This window comes from Prionailurus bengalensis, chromosome E3 (genome assembly GCF_016509475.1).
Source record: "Prionailurus bengalensis isolate Pbe53 chromosome E3, Fcat_Pben_1.1_paternal_pri, whole genome shotgun sequence".
NCBI lineage: Eukaryota > Metazoa > Chordata > Mammalia > Carnivora > Felidae > Prionailurus > Prionailurus bengalensis.
In genome coordinates this window covers 40,358,505-40,375,329 of record NC_057357.1, presented here as the reverse complement: position 1 = coordinate 40,375,329, position 16,825 = coordinate 40,358,505, and the positions used below count along the sequence as shown (strand labels likewise).

Below are 16,825 nucleotides of genomic sequence, written 5' to 3'. Positions count from 1 at the left end.
AAGGTGGGCAGGGGCTCTGGGGGCACAGGAAGACGCAGGGTCACTGAGCAAGCAGAGGATACCAGGTTGTGCTGACAGCAGGGGACGGGGCTCCCTAATTCACAGAAAGCTCGGCCCGGTGGGCCCTGGGGGCGGTCGGGGAGGAGGTCACCAGAGTGAGGCCTGAGGTGGGCCTGAGGGCGTGTCTCCCCCCGGGGCCCCTGTGGGTCAGCAGCCCACGCTGGGGCCTGCAGAGCCCCGAGGTTGGCATTCCGACTCTGCAGAGGGCTTTTGGACTGTGAGCGTGGTTAATTGTAGAGACTCTCCGGCTCAGGATCAGGACAGGCCGGTGCATCCCCCTCGGTCGGGCCTTTGAAACGTGGTTGGTGTCACCGGCTATCCAGCGGCTCCCTCCAGCAGCGCGAGCACTTCGTAGGCTGGTGGGAGACCCGCTACCTTCACACATCTCTGCCTCCTGTCACCACACGAGGGGGTGGCCTCTCCGTGTCACCTACGGGCAGCGAAACCAGGAGCGGAGAATGGTTGTGCCCCTGAGGGCCTGCCCGACGGGGGGCTTTTAAAAGTGGCCTTCTGCCAAGTGATTTGGGGACGCTGCCCTTTGCCGTTGTAGAAGTGTGGTCTCTGAGCCCGTTGGTGTCCCCTAAGCTCGAGGGCATTCTCCTGCCTTCCGTTCGGGAGCACTCATCCCAGAACCATTGTTCACGGGCTGAGTTGGGCTCCTGTGGTGGCCCTTTCTGTCCCAGGCTCCAGAAGGGAACGTCAGCTCCACGGCTTCTGCGAGGCCCGCCCAGGAGGAGCAGTCCGCGACCCCGCCAGGGAAGGTGGTGACCGTCAGCTCCCGGAGCCCGCGCTGCCCGCGTAGCCAGTCCGCCCTGCGCAACAGCAAGGCCTTCTCTCCGAGCTCCGCGTCCTGCTCCTCAGGTGAGACCCGTCCGTCCCGGTGCCTTCCTGGCCGCGTGGGCCGTGTCAGCTGAGGGCACGGGGATGCCTGACGCCCGGCCCCACTGGCCCGGTTGTTAGAGCAGAAATCCCCCCCCCCCCCTCACGGGGAGGTGAGCACGCGCCTGGCACATAAGGCTTTGAGGTCCTGGGGCGCTCCCGGTGGGAAACAAGGGGTGGCCCGTGACAGTTGGGTCGCTTCGGGGGATCCTTGTGAGGTCAGCGGAAGCCTCTCTAACATGCTGAATCGGCGGCTGCGAGTCGGAGAAGGGTGTGTTTCCCTTCACGTTACAAGTCAGCCCTCGGGTTAAGGGATTCCCGAGCAGTTAACTCTGGCCTGCCTGTCTGCGCTGTCCCTCTGTCCCAGCTGTAACTGGGGAGCAGCTTAAGTTCGGGGTCATGACTTGGGTTACCTGGTACACGGGGCAACAGGCGTTGAGGACGGGCACATGCTGTGCGTCCTCGCCAGGTGCGAAGGGTGTCATAACGGTCCCTGTAGGTGGGTGCTCTGGCTGCAGGACCTCGGCCGTCCTGGACATCTTGAACGTCCCTTACCAGCCGGGGTCTCTGCGTGATGACCACCAGCCCCACGCCTTGTTCTTAATCTCACTGAACAGACTTAGCGTCCTGTGCGTTAGTGGTTCTCCGGGGTTGTTTTCTGAGACGTTCTGAGCACGTCACTAGCTTCCTGTTTTCTGTGTGTTGGGAATAGCCTGCCTGTTGAATGAGAGCACCGTGTGGTGTCCTCTGGGGTGACCGAGACTGGGTCTGGTGTCCTTGCAGATGGAGGCTCAAGTGTCGATGGTGGGGCTGGCTGGTGGATGGTGTGGTCTTTTCCTGCCTTCCGTTCTGTTTTTGAAATTACATAATTCTGTGCATTCTTGGACACCTATCTCTTTCTTTCTTTTTTTTTAATGTTTATTTTTGAGACAGAGAGCATGAAACGGGGGAAGAGGGGTGGGTGGTCAGAGAGAGGGAGACAGACTCCGAAGCAGGCTCCAGGCTCCAAGCTGCCAGCACAGAGCACGACGTGGGGCTCGAACCCAGGAACCCTGAGATCATGACCTGAGCCGAAGTCGGATGCCTAACTGACTGAGCCACCCAGGCACCCTGACACCCATCTCTTTCTGAATTGGGGATCCTTCTAGACCAATACGTTTGTGGTGCCAGAGTCCAACTAGTGCCTAGAGGGCCTGTCTCTGGACTGCACGAGTAGGAGCTGAATTCCACAGATTTGTAAATGAGCTAAGGAGAGGGGACCCGTGTCCACCATGAAGTGAGGGTGCATGCAGGAAACAGCAGAGTCCCAAAGTCGTGGTTCCTAAGTAAATATTTTCTGTCCTTTTATCTCCGGGCTGTTTCTGTTGTAACAGAGATTGAGAGCCGGGACCGGTAGACCGTGGTGCGTGGCCTCGTGCAGGCGCACAGGCTGCTGGGGGCCGGCCGCCTACGCCACAGCTGCAGAACTGTATGGCCCAGCAAGCTAGCAGTTACTCTCTGACTCTTTATAGAGAGAGCTTGCCGACCTCTGGTCTACGCAAGATGGTCTGGAAGGTTCTTCCAGCTCTGAAATGTCTTTAAAGGCCTGTCTGCACTTCCTGCTGTCGATGAAAGCGGCAGAGTGCCTTTATCGGCGAGGGCCAAGGTTTTACTCACAGTGGGAGCTAGAGTTCCAGGGAGAAGATAGGAAGCAGGTTTGGGGACTGAAATCGGAATAGTTGTCCCGAATTCCTTCCCAGTTCTCTTCCTGAGACCGCTCTGTTTGCGCTGGGGGTGCTGCTAGGTGAGTGGTTGTTTTGGCTCTCCTTTGGTCTCTAGGTCTGAGAAACCCGCCGAGACCCCTCTTGGTGGCTGGCCCCTCCAGCACAGGCAGCAGTGACTCAGACGGTGGCCTTTTCGCTGTCCCCACTACTTTGCCGCCCAACAGCCGACACGGGAAGCTCTACTCTCCCAGTAAGGAGACAGAACTGACTTTCCGTCAGCACCTGAACTCCATCAGCGTAAGTGGGGGCGGCGCCCTGCCGGCAGAGCGGGGGACCCTGCGTCCCGGGGGCTCTGGGGGCTCGCTCTCAGGCCTGCGCTGTCTCCTCACAGATGCAGTCGGATTTCTTCCTGCCGAAGCCCAGGAAGTTGCGGAACCGGCACCTGCGGAAGCCATTGGTGGTCCAGGTGAGGGTGCCCTTGGGAATCTGGGTGCTCCCACCCCTCGGCCTTCCTGCGGCTCCTCCTGTGAGACTGAGGCCTCTGCCCCTCCTTCCTTCCTTATGCCCGGGACGGAGTAGTAACGGGGGCTCTGACTGTGCCCCGAAGTAATGATAATCTTTGCATAGCTTGGAAAGCCCTTGCAAAACAACCAGGAAGTTGTGGGGATTTGAGTCCCAAGAGTGTCCCGGGCGGGGATACGTTCGAGGACTGTCGGAGCCTCTGTTTATGTGTACATAGTCAGTGGAAGCAGTTGGCAAGGTGGGCGGAATGGCTCTCCTGAGCTCCTAACAGTGAGTGCCGGAGACCCCGTAGGAGCCACGTGCGGCCCCGAGGGCACAGCCCGGGAGCGACAGGCCTGCGACTGCAGGGGCATTTGTACTTACAGGTAAAAAGATAAAAGGGGTGACGCTCGGATTCTGAAAGGACCGTAAGCTTAGACGTTGACCAACGTGTTACGTGAGAATAAACGCGTAGGTCTCTGTTAGTGCTGTCGTCTTCCTGTCTCGAGATGAACTTCCTTAGAAATGAGCTGACACGACAGGGCTGACGCAGAATGGTGTAGAGCGGCCCCCCTTAGCCACAGATGCTACCCGAGCTCAGCGGGGAGCAGACGTTGTCCTGACAGCTCGTCACAAGGGCGGCAGTAGGCTCGCTGCGTCATGTGCCTGTGCCGCTCACGTGGGCGACGAGCTGAGGGACAGGAGTCCGTGCGGCGCCGAGATCCTTCGAGACCACGCTCACACGTTCCCGTTCCAGTATATCCTCATGGTGTTACCGCGTCGTGACTCGGCGTTGTTGATTTGTTACCGTGCCTAACTTACAAACTTGATCACGGGTGTGTCCACACAGAAAAAGCCCACGCAGGGTTTGATGCCACGTGCACTTGGAGGCCTCCGGGGGGGTCTTGGAACACGTCCCCTGTGGATGTGGGAGACAGTTGTATTCCAGGTCCCGTGTGCGCCGCGCATGGAAGCTGCGTGTCGGGTGAAGTTCGCGAGTCCTGCCCGGGGAAGCGGGAGGATGCTGGCTGGCTCGTGGGAGTCCATCCAGGACTACAGACTTGCGTGGCCTTCCGTGGCGGCTTTTAGTTTTGTGACAACTCTATCGGTTCACGATTCGCGCGGCGTAAAGGTCTGACGTGTACTGTTCAGTGGCGTTAGTACGTTCCCAGGGCTGTGCGCCAGCCACCGCCGTCTGATCCCGGAACATCTTCACGTTACCTGAATTGCCCCTCCCCCCCAGACGTTGGCAGCCACGACCACCACCGGCCCACTTTCTGTCTCTGTGGATTTGCCTCCTCTGAGCGTTTCACGTAAACGGAACTGCGTGTAGTATGTGCTCTTTTGCATTTACGGTTTTATAGAAAGTGTCATTGGCACACGGCCCTGGTCTTTCGTTCCCCTGCCATCCAGGCTGCTGTCACACGCCTAGGGCAGGGCGGCGGGGCTGCTGCAGCCCCGGCATTTCCTGTCCCCCTCTCTGACGGCGCGCGTCTGAAGCGAGGCCAACACACAACCTGCACGGCTCCTTGCCGTGGAAGCGGGCTGCCCGGCTGCCTCCTGGTAGCTGAGCAGACCTGTCGGCCCTCTGTGTCGTTAGTGGCCCTGGTAGCAGCCACCTTCTCTCTGTGATGACGCTTCGGGGAGCCTTTGCGGGATAGGGAGACCATACCTGTGCACCCAGAGCCGGCAGCGTCTCGTGACACTTTGTGGTGTCAGATAGACCGCGTTCACGTTTTACTTCAGTGACTAACGGTTTCGGCAATTCCCATAATTCCCTACTAGGCGGTGGTCCGGTTGGCACTTAATTATTCACACCCAGGAGACCTAGGCCAGGAGCAGGGATGGGTGGGCAGAGTGGCGAAGGCCCTTTGCCCGTCTGCGTCGCAAGGAGCCACTTTATTTTCTTCACTGCAAACGTGAGGAGTCCCACATCTAGGGTGTGTCTCGTAACCGTCCCCGTCCAGCGCTCATGAGTTGTGCAGGACTGGGGGGGCGTTCTGGGTTAGCCTGGCATCGCTCCCCAGGGCTCTCCCCAGAGAGGCTCCAGTATTCAGGGACTTGGGGTCCATGGACACAGCTGTCCTCAGGGTGCCCTGGGGGCCCTTGTATCATCAGCTCTAGTGCCGGAGCCCCCCTCGGGCCCCTCTTTCCTGGAATGTCCCCTCCAGCCCGTCACTCATCTCCTGAGTGATTCTTGGTGCCAGGGCCTCTCCATCACCTGATGACAGGGTCCTCTTCCTCCACAGAGAACACTGCTTCCTCGGCCATCTGAAAACCAGTCCCACAACGTCTGTTCCTTTTCCATCCTGTCCAATTCTTCCATAACTGGTAAGTGCCCGGCTTCACTCCTCCCCTACACCCGGCCTCGTCTTTGGGCACGCTAGACGTTTGTGCCGTTGGCTCTCGGCATGACCTCCCCAGCATTCCTCTGTGCGTCCCGTCCACAAACACCGGGTGTGCCCCCGTGTGGGCTGGGGCCATGGAGCGGCGGGCCTGGACCCCTGGCAGGTGGGGTGCGGGCAGCTTCCTTCACAGGTGGGCTCGGGGGCCCTGGCTTGGAGGCTCTGCTCGCTAGTGTCCGCGGAGCACCTGTCGTCCGCCCCCGGCAGGCATGACCTCGGCGTGTGCATGGCACGCTGCCACGGGTCTGGAAGCGCAGCAGGAGCCCTGGCTCTTTGAGGGACACTTTGTTACACAGTAGGGATGGCGAGCGGAGCTTGCACTCTGCGACGCACCCTCTAATCCAGCCTCGATCCGCACCTGTCGGGCGCACGCACCAGAGCGTCGATGGCTCCTCGTGCCCACTCTCAGCTGCCCCGTCCAGCGGGGGCGCCCACCTGCCGGGGCAGAGTCAGGCTGTGCGGGCGCACGTCCCCCTTTGGGCCCGCGCCGGAGGCAATATGACTGCACCCTTCCAGCGGCCTGGGGAGCATGGCGGCACTGAGTCCCGGGAGCCGGGGCTTTCTCCCCGTCTGACCCCGTCTGACCCCTGTCAGACGTCAGCCAGGGTTTGGGAGGCTCAGTGCTTCCCGAAATGGTTCAGCTTCTGTCTGCGGCTTCAAAGGAAACCGTGTGCGGCCCCCTTTGTGCGGTCAGAGGGTGCAGGCCGACGCGTCTGTCTCTGTTCTTGTCCTCACAGGCAGAGGCTCGTTCCGGCCCATCCAGTCCTCCCTGACCAAAGCGGCCCTGTCTCGGCCGATTGTGCCCAAGGCCCTTCCACCCCAGGCCCCGGGCCATCTGGCCAGTAAGTTTCTGTCGTCAGCACGACAGCCTCCAAGTGAGGTTTCTGTTCTCTTCTCCTGCAGTCCTTGTGTGTGGTTACCCTTCAGGGCCTTTGGCCTTCTTGGAAATGAGGTGTGAGGGAGCCCCCTGGGGCACGTGTCAGGGTGTCCCTGGAGCCGAGGTTCGAAATGTCCTTTCTGCTGCTAGGTGCTATCGACTTGGCAGCTAAAAGTGCCGGCATCATCCCCGGGAGCCCCCTGCCTGTCTTGGACACTGAGGGCTTGTCTGGCATCTCCCCGCTCTCTTCAGACGAGGTGACCGCTACAGTCCCGGGTCAGGACTCCACCGGCACTCACCAGAACGGAGACCCCATCCCTGCCGTGGGGGTGAGTGTGTTTAGAAAGGCTTCTTCGCATCCCCACCAGCTTCTGGGATAGGTCGGTCACTTTCCAGATATGTGGGCACCAAGGCCACGGGGCTGAGGTCACGCTGGGCTCCCAGTTCTGCCTGAGGAGTGGACGGGCCCCGGTAGGCCGGAGGAGAGTGCCTGAACCAGGGAGGCCATGGCATGGGTGAGCATCGTGTGGTCCCGAGGGGAGAGCCACCAAAGAAGGCAGTGGGGACAGGCTTGCTGTGATGCGGCAGGATCCAGAGCTAAGACAGGCGTGGAGCTCTGTCTGTAGAAGTCACTCGCCCTGTCTCCCCACCTGGCCTCTGACTCCCCCCACCGCCTGTGCGCTCGGGCTTTGCTGGGACTTGGCTTGCCCTCTGAACTGGCAGACGACCCCAGGTGTGGGCGGAGGGTCACGGGCTGTCCTGGTGGTGTTGCAGGGCGCCAGCAGCCCGTTCGTCAGCGTTCCCTCGAGGCCTGAGCAGGAGCCAGTGACGGACAGTTTCCAGGTAGGATGTGCTGTCAGTTGCTGAGCACAGTGCCTGCCCCGGGACCCCTAGGCCAGGCCCCCACCCTCGGGGTCTTCCTGTGACCCTCGCCTTGCTTCTCCGGAGGTTGTGGCAAGGGCACACAGACAGCCGTTGCTGCCCGGTGGCTTTGTCCATCCACCTGCCTCGCCCAGACAGGTGAACGTGTGTCCTCCGCCTCAGGTCCTTCCCCCTTCCCCTCCGCAAGGCGGCCTGTTTCAGATGCACCCCTGGAAGGACTAAGTGTCCTGGGCCAAGGCGGAGGAGGGTGGCAGCGGGTAGCGCCCCCCCCCCCCCGGCACTACCCCTCTGCCCGGTTTACCAGCTTTCCTGCCAGCCGCCTCCGCCAGGCCCTCCCGCGCTGCCCGCCCTGGAGTGGTTTCAGGAGAAGTGAATCCCCTGTGCGTGTTCCTCGCTGGGGAGGAAGAAGCGACCGCTCGGGTCCTCGTTTGCGGCAGTCCGCCTGTCACGTGTCACTGCTCGCGAAGCTGAGGCTGATTTTGCATTCCGTGCTCCTGACTGACCCGCTGTGTCTCCGCCCAGGGCTCACCTGTTCTCTCCTTATCTGAGCTGGCCAAGGCTCCCCTCCACAACGGGCTCCCCACACCCGTGCCCGCGCCAGAGGGCTCCAGCAGCCGCCTGTCCCCGCCCAACGTCTCCGCACTGCTGGACATCTCCCTGCCCGGCCCGCCTGAAGACGTGCTCTCGCAGGGCGAGCCCGCCACGCACATCAGCGACTCCATCATCGAGATCGCCATCAGCTCCGGCCAGTATGGTGAGGGTCGGGGCGCCCGTGTGCCCTCCTCTCCAGGTCCCCCGGGGGCCTGACCTCCTGCCAGGTGTCTGCACACTTGCTGGGCACGCTCCCGTCCTGAGTCCCCTCTGGGGTGTGGAGGGTCTGCCGCCTGTGGGGGCGGCCCCAGTGGAGGGCCTGCAGGGCCTCTGCAGCCCAAGGCTCAGAGAGGGCCTCTTTCTGGCTAACTGTGAATCCTGGTTGTGCAGGCCCTTGGAGGGTGTTGGCCTGGGGCCTTTGGGGCCCTGGCCTCCCTGGCTCCCTGGACAGCTGGTCTGCTTCTGGCTACGGATTCACACACAACTCAGCTCGCACTGTCGTGCGTTTTCCTGGTGAAGTTGGGAAGCGTGTGCCTCAGAGGGCTGGTGTCGGCACCAGTGACGGGTTGGGGTGGCCCTCAACATGGGGTCTGGCCCTGTCAGTCATAACCACAGCTACTGGGGTTGCCACCACGGGTCTCCCCTGCAGGCCAATATTGTTCATCCTCCACGGGGTCCCGCGTGGCCCCGGGTCTAGGTGCTCAGTGGTGCCCGACTGTGCCGTGCTGCTGTTGATGGCAGGTTGGGGAGGTGGGGTGCTCTCCCTCCCCCCCCGCCATCTCTGATCCGGGGTGTCTGTTGACAGGTGAGGGAGTCCCTCTTTCTCCAGCGAAGCTGAATGGCAGTGACAGTTCCAAGAGCCTTCCGTCCCCATCCAGCAGCCCCCAGCCGGACTGGATCGCCTCCCCCACCCACGACCCCCAGTGGTGCCCCAGCGACCCCACAGACTCGTCGCTCAGCAGCTTGTTTGGTGAGTGTAGGTGCCTGGGTCGTCGTCGCAGGCCAGCAGGGCGCCAGCGGGCTCCCCGTGGCACATCAGGCGGGGACTGGAGTCTAACGTCTCCGCACTGCGGCAGAAGTCCTAGAACTCCTATCCTGTTTCGGGGTGCATCCCGCGGCACTTACGCAGGGGAAATGCACATCACCGTGCTATGGCGAACGTGGACACATGTGACCTTCAGCCCAGCTGAGATGGGTGCCTCGCCCCTCAGTCTCCTGTGCCTTTCTCCGGGCCGCCCCTTATCTTGGCTCCTGCCTGCGCGGGCCTTCTGCCCTTGTTGTCGGCAGGGCCGGATGCGGCTCGGGGGGTTTTCAGTTTCCTCCCCCGTCCTCAGCGTGTTCTGAAGATGAGAGCATCGTGGGATGGGTCCCCTCCCCAGGAGCCAGGTGTTCGTATGGTGGGAGGAGCTGCTAAGGACAGCCACACCGGCCTCTGTGGCCTACACAGGAGGAGCGCCTGTGGCACGTTGGGGTCAGCGCACCTGATGTTGAGGGCAGCCGGGCGTGCGCGTCATCAGGGGACTGGTGGCCCCTGAAAGGGGCTGTTGTACACACGATGAGCCGGGTCGGCGCATGTGTGGGCACCAGGCCTGGTGGCCCCGAACGGTGGGGGCTCCATCGATGGCGGTACGGGTAGGCAGCGTCGATGATGAAATCGCATAGGACAGTGCGGGTGTTTGCAAGGTCAAATATAACTTATGAAGAGTTGGAGACAACCTTACACGGAGGAGAGGGTGATGACCAGACGCTGCACGGAGAGCTCTGCCAGCCTTCCCGTGTGAGAAGGGCCACGCACCACGTAACGGCTGCACCCACATGAGCATGGGGCTGATGCCGACCCCCTGTGGCCCGCAGGATCCTCCCCTTGGACGGGTCCGGGCTAGCCAGCCTCAGCATGCGTTCTCCTTCTCTCGGCAGCGAGCTTCATCTCCCCGGAGAAGAGCCGGAAGATGCTGCCGACCCCCACGGGGCCCCCCAGCGGCACCTCTCTGCTGGGCCCCAGCTTGCTGGATGGCAACTCGAGAGACTCCTTCGTGTCCAGGTCCCTGGCTGACGTCGCTGAGGTGAGTGCGCAGCCTTCGTGCAACTTCCACCACCAGCCCACCTCCCGGAGCTGGCCTTCCCCTCCAGCCGGCCCGTGTGGTTCCTGAGAGCTGCGAGTTCTCCCGACTAGGGAGGCGGCGTCCGTTCCCGCGCAGCGGCACGTGACATACCCTAAGTGACAGCTCGGCCCTGGAGGCTGGGAGCCTGGGAAGCCCTGGCGTCGGGCCAACCGTTGGGCCTCTGGGAGCAGCCCGGCCAGGGTTTGGATCTCGTTCTGTCCTACAGCAGCTGCGTGACCCGAGGCGGGAGTGCCGCTCCTCGCCGCCTTGCTTCTGGTTTTAGTCGAGTGGGCGGCAGTGGTAGGGAACCTGTCAGTCGTTGCTGCCCCTCCCCGATAGACAGGGACAGTGCAGGCAGCGGTAGAGGCCCGTCATCGACGCTGCCCCAGACGGGCAGAGACAGCACGGGCAGCATTCCCCTGCGTCGTGGCAGGAGGCTGCTGGCCAGCGAAGCTGGAGAGTGGGCTCTGCTCCCCCGGGCTCCTGCCCGCATCAGGTGATGGCATACCCTCGACGTGGAGCTGAGACTCAGTCTGAGAGGCCCGTTTCATTGTCTGCTCACGAGGCTCCCCGGGTACCCGCTCCACAAGGAGCGAATGGTGTCAGCAAGCAGGTGAGGCCAGCAAGGACAGGTGCCCGTCGACGGAGTGGACACAGGTGCACTGAGCTAGTGTGGGGCATGCAGCCCTGGCGCTCAGACTGAGGCAGAGGATGTGCCTAAGAGGGAGAGAACGCCACATCTAGGTCCCCCCACCCCGAAGGGTCGAGTCAATTGTTAGGTTCTCAAGCAACACTTCTTACATACTTTCCTGTGGGACGTCCAGGCGTCAGCGGTATCTCCTGGGGATTTTACAGTCAGGTTCTGGAGGGAAGGGCGCTCACGGCTGTCTCCCAGGGATCCTCAGCTTCTGTGAGTCCTCACCTGTGCCTGGAGATGTGGGGGCCTCGCAGGGAGGCTTTGCAGAGTTTCGAGCCGACCCGGGATGTGAACAGATCTTCTGCCCAGACAGAGACACAGACAGAAGAACGCCGTACCCACCCTCCCTGCACGTTTCTTAAACCCCATGGCTCTGCGGTCACGTGCGCAGCCCATTTGTCCCCTTCCCGTGTGTGCACGGACGCTTACGAGCGCTCAGCGTCCGTGCAGACAAGTGCAGCTCACGTACCCGTAGACGGCACGCCAGGACCTCGCGGTTCATAGGCGGTCCCCAGAGCAGCTCGGCAGTGTCTGGGGCTGTTAGAAGTGTAGACTCTTGGGCCCATCTTGGGCCCACCCCAGACCCACCCCAGGTTCATCCCAGGCACGTGCTAGACTGACCCCTGGTTCTTCCCAGGATCAGCCTGGGTTCATCCTAGGCCCTCTCCAGGCCCTTCTGATAAGATGTGAACAGAGGTGATGGGTGGGAGTTGTAGGTGGGAAATGTGGAGCCAGGCTGGCCCAGATTGGCAATGATGAAGCTGATGGGGGACGTACATGGAGAAGAGAGACACTGTTTGCTTTACTTTTTGAAAACAAAGTTTAGTTTCTATGATATTTCTCATAAAAAGTTTAAAGTTTACTTATTTAAGTAATGTCTTCATCGCATTGTGGGGCTTAAACTCATGACCCCAAGATCAGGAGTCACATACTCTTCCAACTGAGCTGGCCGGGCGCCTCTCATAAAAAATTTAAAATTCGATGGGGCACCTGGGTGGCGCAGTCGGTTAAGCGTCCAACTTCAGCCAGGTCACGATCTTGCGGTCCGGGAGTTCGAGCCCTGCGTCGGGCTCTGGGCTGATGGCTCAGAGCCTGGAGCCTGTTTCCGATTCTGTGTCTCCCTCTCTCTCTGCCCTTCCCCCGTTCATGCTCTGTCTCTCTCCCATAAACGTTGAAAAAAAAAAAAAATTTAAAATTCGGGTTCCTACCATAGCTGTACTCAGAGTTTTCCAAAGCCTTCTCATTTGTTCACTGTGTCATGCAATTCATTGACAAATACTTACCCGGGGCCTACTCCATGCCAGGCACTGCTCTGGGCCCTGAGTGCACAAAAGCAACGCCCCTTGCAAAGGAGGCAGACGACACACACTGACGACCGAGTCTCCTGTGTTTGTGCCCGGGGCTCTGCTCCGCACCCGCTGGTCTTTGTCCCTGTTTTCCTTCCTTTGCCCTGTCCGCCAGCTTGCTCGTGTCTTCAAGAGCCAAAGCCTGTCTTCCCCCACGGTCTTTGCACTTCTTATTTCTTTCCTGGCCATGTGTTCCCCACCCCTGTGGCCACCTGCTATCTCTGCTTCCGTCTCATTTGCCTCGTTGCTTATTGATTGTCTCCCGTTAAGTGGTGTGTGCTGGGAACTACCACTCTGATCCCGGCCGCCAGATAGCCTGGTTAGCTGTTGTGCACACCTGTCAAGAGAGGCAGTGCTCAAAGTGACAGAATAGCTGTTGTGACATGGCTAGTTGCTGGGGGATTCTAATCTTCACTATACACACGCCAGGTTCATTGACCATCCACCGAAGTCCCCGTCATGGTGGCCATTCGCTTCCAGTCCAGCAGCCAGCCAGTCACCGGCTGACATGGTCTTCCCTTGTGTCCCCTGCCCCACAGGTTGTGGATTCCCAGCTGGTGTGCATGATGAATGAAAACAGCATCGATTACATATCTCGATTCAATGATTTGGCCCAAGAGCTAGCCATCGCCGACCCCAGCCGCCGAGAGGTCCTGTTTGATGGCAGTGGAGGTGGGCCCCCCGTCGGTGACCTGTCCCAGTGACCACACCTCGTCACTGGCAGGGCATCCTGGAGGCTGCAGAGGAGGGCTCATGTGGCTGGTGGTCCTCAACGGTGGTAGGTGTAGCCCTCTTCAGGCTAGAGAAAACGCAAGCCCAGGCCCTCCAGAGGACAGTCCGAACAGAGGAACTTCTGCACCCCAGAACACACAACACGCAGCAAGTCGTGTCCCAACGGGCAGAGGCCAGTGGTGGCGCGGGACACGAGGACGAATTCTCTGGAAGGGCCCATGTCAGCCGTGGCCATGGGGCTGGAGCAATTCCCTGCCAGCCGTGGGGTCTCCTGTTAGGGTCAGCATAGCGACCACATTTCTGCCCACGCTTCTGCCTCAGTTGTTGTGTTCGATGTTCCAGTGGGCTTTCTTTCTGAGGGAAAGGAATGGGTGTGCCTTGGCGTAGTCGCTGGTCCCAGGGAGTTGCGGCCTCCCCATTCCCTGCAGGGATGCTTCCAGCCACCGCTGCTTTCTTTCTGCCAAACCTATGCACTCTTGGGTTGCTTTCTCTGCAGAGTGATGACAGGGAGGGACAGCAGGGCATGGCCTAGGCTCTGCCTCGTGGGGTCTCTACCCTTAGCACACCCCTCAGAGGACCCTCGGATCACAGGGCGGCCTAACAGGTGCCGTCACCGCAGAAACCTAGAGGTTTGTTCTGACTCAATGGGAAGGAGGAAAGAATCCTGTTTTACGCAGGTTGTGTGGACTTTTAGGGGAAAAGTTCTGCTAAACTGGTTGGAAAAAAGTTTTCCTTGTGTTTTGAGAATTAGGAGATGTCAGAGAAGAGCAGAGTTTAATGGTTTCCTTCCTGTGTTCAAGTTTCTTCCTGGCGATCTGAGTCTCTTCTTGGTCAACTAAGATGTTCTCTCTCTGTTGGGACCACACTTGAGCCTTTGCCAACGAGCTCCTGATCTGCCGGCGTGCTGCTGTCCGGCACCTGACGGCACGGGCCTTGTGGGGAGGGTTTTCTCTGCCTCAGCATCTCCTGTCCCTTCCGTGGGCTTTCGCGCAGAGCCTCCCGGGCACACAGATTTCATCCTTCACGTTATTTCCACCCCGTGGCCTTCGTCTCTCCTCTTCCCGCACGGGGAACGCAAGCAGAGGTCAGAACGCCTGGGTGTAGTCGGAGCACACAAAAACCACATCTCTCTGGTGTGCTCCCCGGCCCCGGTGACCATTTGGCATCGCTGCAGATGGTTCCGTGCCCGGTCTTCCCGCAGAGCGGAGCCAACAAGGCTCCTTTGCTTCTCGGCCTTGGGAGGCTCCACAGACAAAGCACCATGCGGCCGCATCCGTGGCGGCCGGGAGCCAGTGCTGTGGTGTTGCTCAGGTGAAACGTGCGTCCCGCCGTCCCACCTGCTGCTTCACCCTCCGCCCCACAGCCAGGCTCTTTGGCTTCTGAAACCCGCCAGAACTGACCACCGTTTCTCTTTCCTCTTCCCGACTGGCAGCAGAATGGAGCGGCAGCCTCCCGGGCCAGCCCCGGCCCTCTACAGGGGCTTCTCTCCCTGTCCGCTGTGAAGAGTTGAGGCAGCGTGAAAAGGGAGAAAAGGTCTTACACGAGCAGAGGGGATGCTCCTGATCTCACCGTCTCAGCAGACGGATGTGGCCGCTACAGGCTGCGGGCAGGGTCGTTCCCCCCGAGCAGTGGAGGAGAGCAGGCAGTTGGGCTTCCGGGCAGTAGCCTCCTTCCCTCGTCTTAAGTGTCTCTCAGAGCTCTTGCCTATAAGGAGGTTTCCCTCTTTCGGGTCTGGGTCTGGGTCCAGATAGCACCAATAAAGCCACTCTTCTGGACTCTTACAGAAAGTCCTAAAGCTCTGGAGATGTGTCAGAGAGGGACATGGCGCCCCTTTAATAAAAGATACAGATGGCATCACTTGAACCACAGCATCTTTAAACTAGTTTGTGTGGTTTTGTGATCCATCCATCCGTTTCCTGGAATTAGCGCCCTGTTGAGGTGATAAGATCAGCAGATCTGTCCCTGGGCATCTGACTTTGTTAGGTCTTTAATAGGTTAGGACACCAGACCAAGTTCAGGCCACTCATAACTCGCTTCTACTCCCACTGTCTGGGACCAGAGATGCCAAGTAACATTATAGCACTGGTGCTGGGAGCAGTGCCTGGTGGCAGTGTGCACGTTGCCAGAGACGGTAGAAGGTCTTAAGCTGCTCTCCTTAGGGGACGCCCCGAGGCAGTCTGGTGGGTAGGGTGGCACAGGTTACTCAGTGACACCTAAAAGGAGGAAAAGTAGGGATCTGGATCAGCTTTTGTAGGCCATTTAGTGTCTCCTCCCCTTGGGGGCTGGACCACAGACTCTCTGGAGTGTCATCCAGCTGGGAGGTGGGTTAATGAGGATAGTGGATGGATTCTTCTCACCTGTAATAAAGCTGACACGATTCCAGAGAATTCTGCCACTTCTGCAGCAACCAGACAGTACAAATAAGCATTTGCTCGCCACGCTAAGGGGAAGTGGCATCGTTAGCATTAAAAGGATGAGTGTGTTTTCTCCCAGCCTAAATGTATGTGTATAAAAATAAGCAGCTAATGTTCAGGGCTGGAATTTTCAAAAGACCCAAGCAGAGAAACTTCCCTCTTCCTTTATCTTCCTCTGCCTTCCCAACGAAAGTTGTCATCTCCGTGTGAACCTCTGGCTTTCTTCGTGCATTCGAGCACATTGTAAGACCAGGGCTGTTCCTCAGAAAATCCCTCCCGAGTCAGTCTACTGCTGTCTGAGATCTTTTTTGCTGATTCATCTTCTTTAAAGATTGAGACGGGAGATAGCTGGTCTCCAGGGAGTTGGTGTGTTTGGGCCTTGATTCCTATGGTGACTATCCAGTGATGAGCATTACACTCTAGAAAATAGAGACAGAAGTCGAAGCTGGAGGCCCCACATAGGATTGTTGGTGACATTTTCCTCATCTTTCCGTATCTCCTAGGTGTAGAGTACTTGCTCAGGGAGTGGGGATATTTGAAAACATTTCATCCATTGATCTACTTGTTTTCTCACATTTCCAACTTAGCATCAGAATCCTGGAAAGGGTGTCCTTTTCAGTTTGATAGCATCTTTTAACTTGATCACAGCATGGGATCCAAACTTGTGCAAAGAAAAGTTATGGAATAAAAGATTTTGGAGACCAGTAGAGGAGGAAAGCAGCAGTTGTTTTTTTTAAGACATTGAGATCTATCAAATGCATTTGTGAGAAAATAGGGCACCTTGTCTTATGAAAAAGAAGAAACCCACCACAAACCTTTCCTGTCAGACCTCTCTGGACCCTGCAGTAATTTGTAACTCACGTTAAGTCTTGGAAGCACTACAGCAACCTGGACCCTTTGTTTTGTAACAGGATAGCTGACGCTAGAGCTATGGTCTGGGCCGCAGAACTTAACCGCTGTTTCTTTTGATAATCGTTAAGCCATATCATCTAAGGTTTCGGCTTGTTTGAGATGTGAATTTGTTTTATAGATTATAAATATACATATACAGTGTATGTATAAAGCAGAATGCCTGTCCTTCCTGATTATTTTTTGTACCATATTGTAAATTATATTATTTATTCTTTACCAATTTTGGGAATAAAAGGTGTTTTGGTTATTTAATATAATAAACAAAAGCTGTTAAACTTCTTATGTTTAAATTTCCAGTTCAACTTGTAAATCTGTTTTTATTATTGTGCATAAATACATACTAATACTTGATCTAATACTTCCCGAGTGAGCCTCTCCTTCGTGCGGTCTCCGAGTGACATCTTTGCAGCCCGGCTAGTGGGCGCTTGCCGCACGCCGGGCAGTCCCGCGCGCCTCCAGGGCGGGCGGCGGTCCCCGGCCGTGAGGCGCTTCCGGGGAGCGCGGCCCGCGCCTGCGCAAGGGGATCGGGCGGCCCTGGCGTCCGCTTCGGGTGGGGCTACGTTCCGCCCCTGCCGCCCTGCTGCCCAATGTCGGCGCCCGAGGCCTGAACGGCATCTGTTCTCACCAATCGGCTGCGAGCGCGGCGCGGGCCTCGTCCAGGGCCTGTCCGGTGGGGCGGGGGCGGGGCCAGGCGTCGCTATTGGCTGCGGCGGCGTGACTGGCA

General features: G+C 58.8%; 1 protein-coding gene across 1 annotated transcript in view; it reads left to right on the top strand.

Moving 5' to 3' along the window:
• Positions 1–16,459, top strand: part of CRAMP1 (cramped chromatin regulator homolog 1) — a 57,304-nt gene extending 40,845 nt beyond the window's left edge. The window contains exons 11-21 of the mRNA XM_043561028.1: positions 744–921; positions 2,758–2,939; positions 3,034–3,108; positions 5,393–5,474; positions 6,286–6,390; positions 6,576–6,754; positions 7,200–7,268; positions 7,830–8,061; positions 8,704–8,868; positions 9,816–9,961; positions 12,583–16,459. Coding sequence (XP_043416963.1) covers positions 744–921; positions 2,758–2,939; positions 3,034–3,108; positions 5,393–5,474; positions 6,286–6,390; positions 6,576–6,754; positions 7,200–7,268; positions 7,830–8,061; positions 8,704–8,868; positions 9,816–9,961; positions 12,583–12,747 — 1,578 coding nt within the window. The 3' untranslated portion in view covers positions 12,748–16,459. The remainder of the gene's footprint in view (positions 1–743; positions 922–2,757; positions 2,940–3,033; positions 3,109–5,392; positions 5,475–6,285; positions 6,391–6,575; positions 6,755–7,199; positions 7,269–7,829; positions 8,062–8,703; positions 8,869–9,815; positions 9,962–12,582) is intronic.
• The last annotated feature ends 366 nt before the right edge of the window (positions 16,460–16,825 follow it).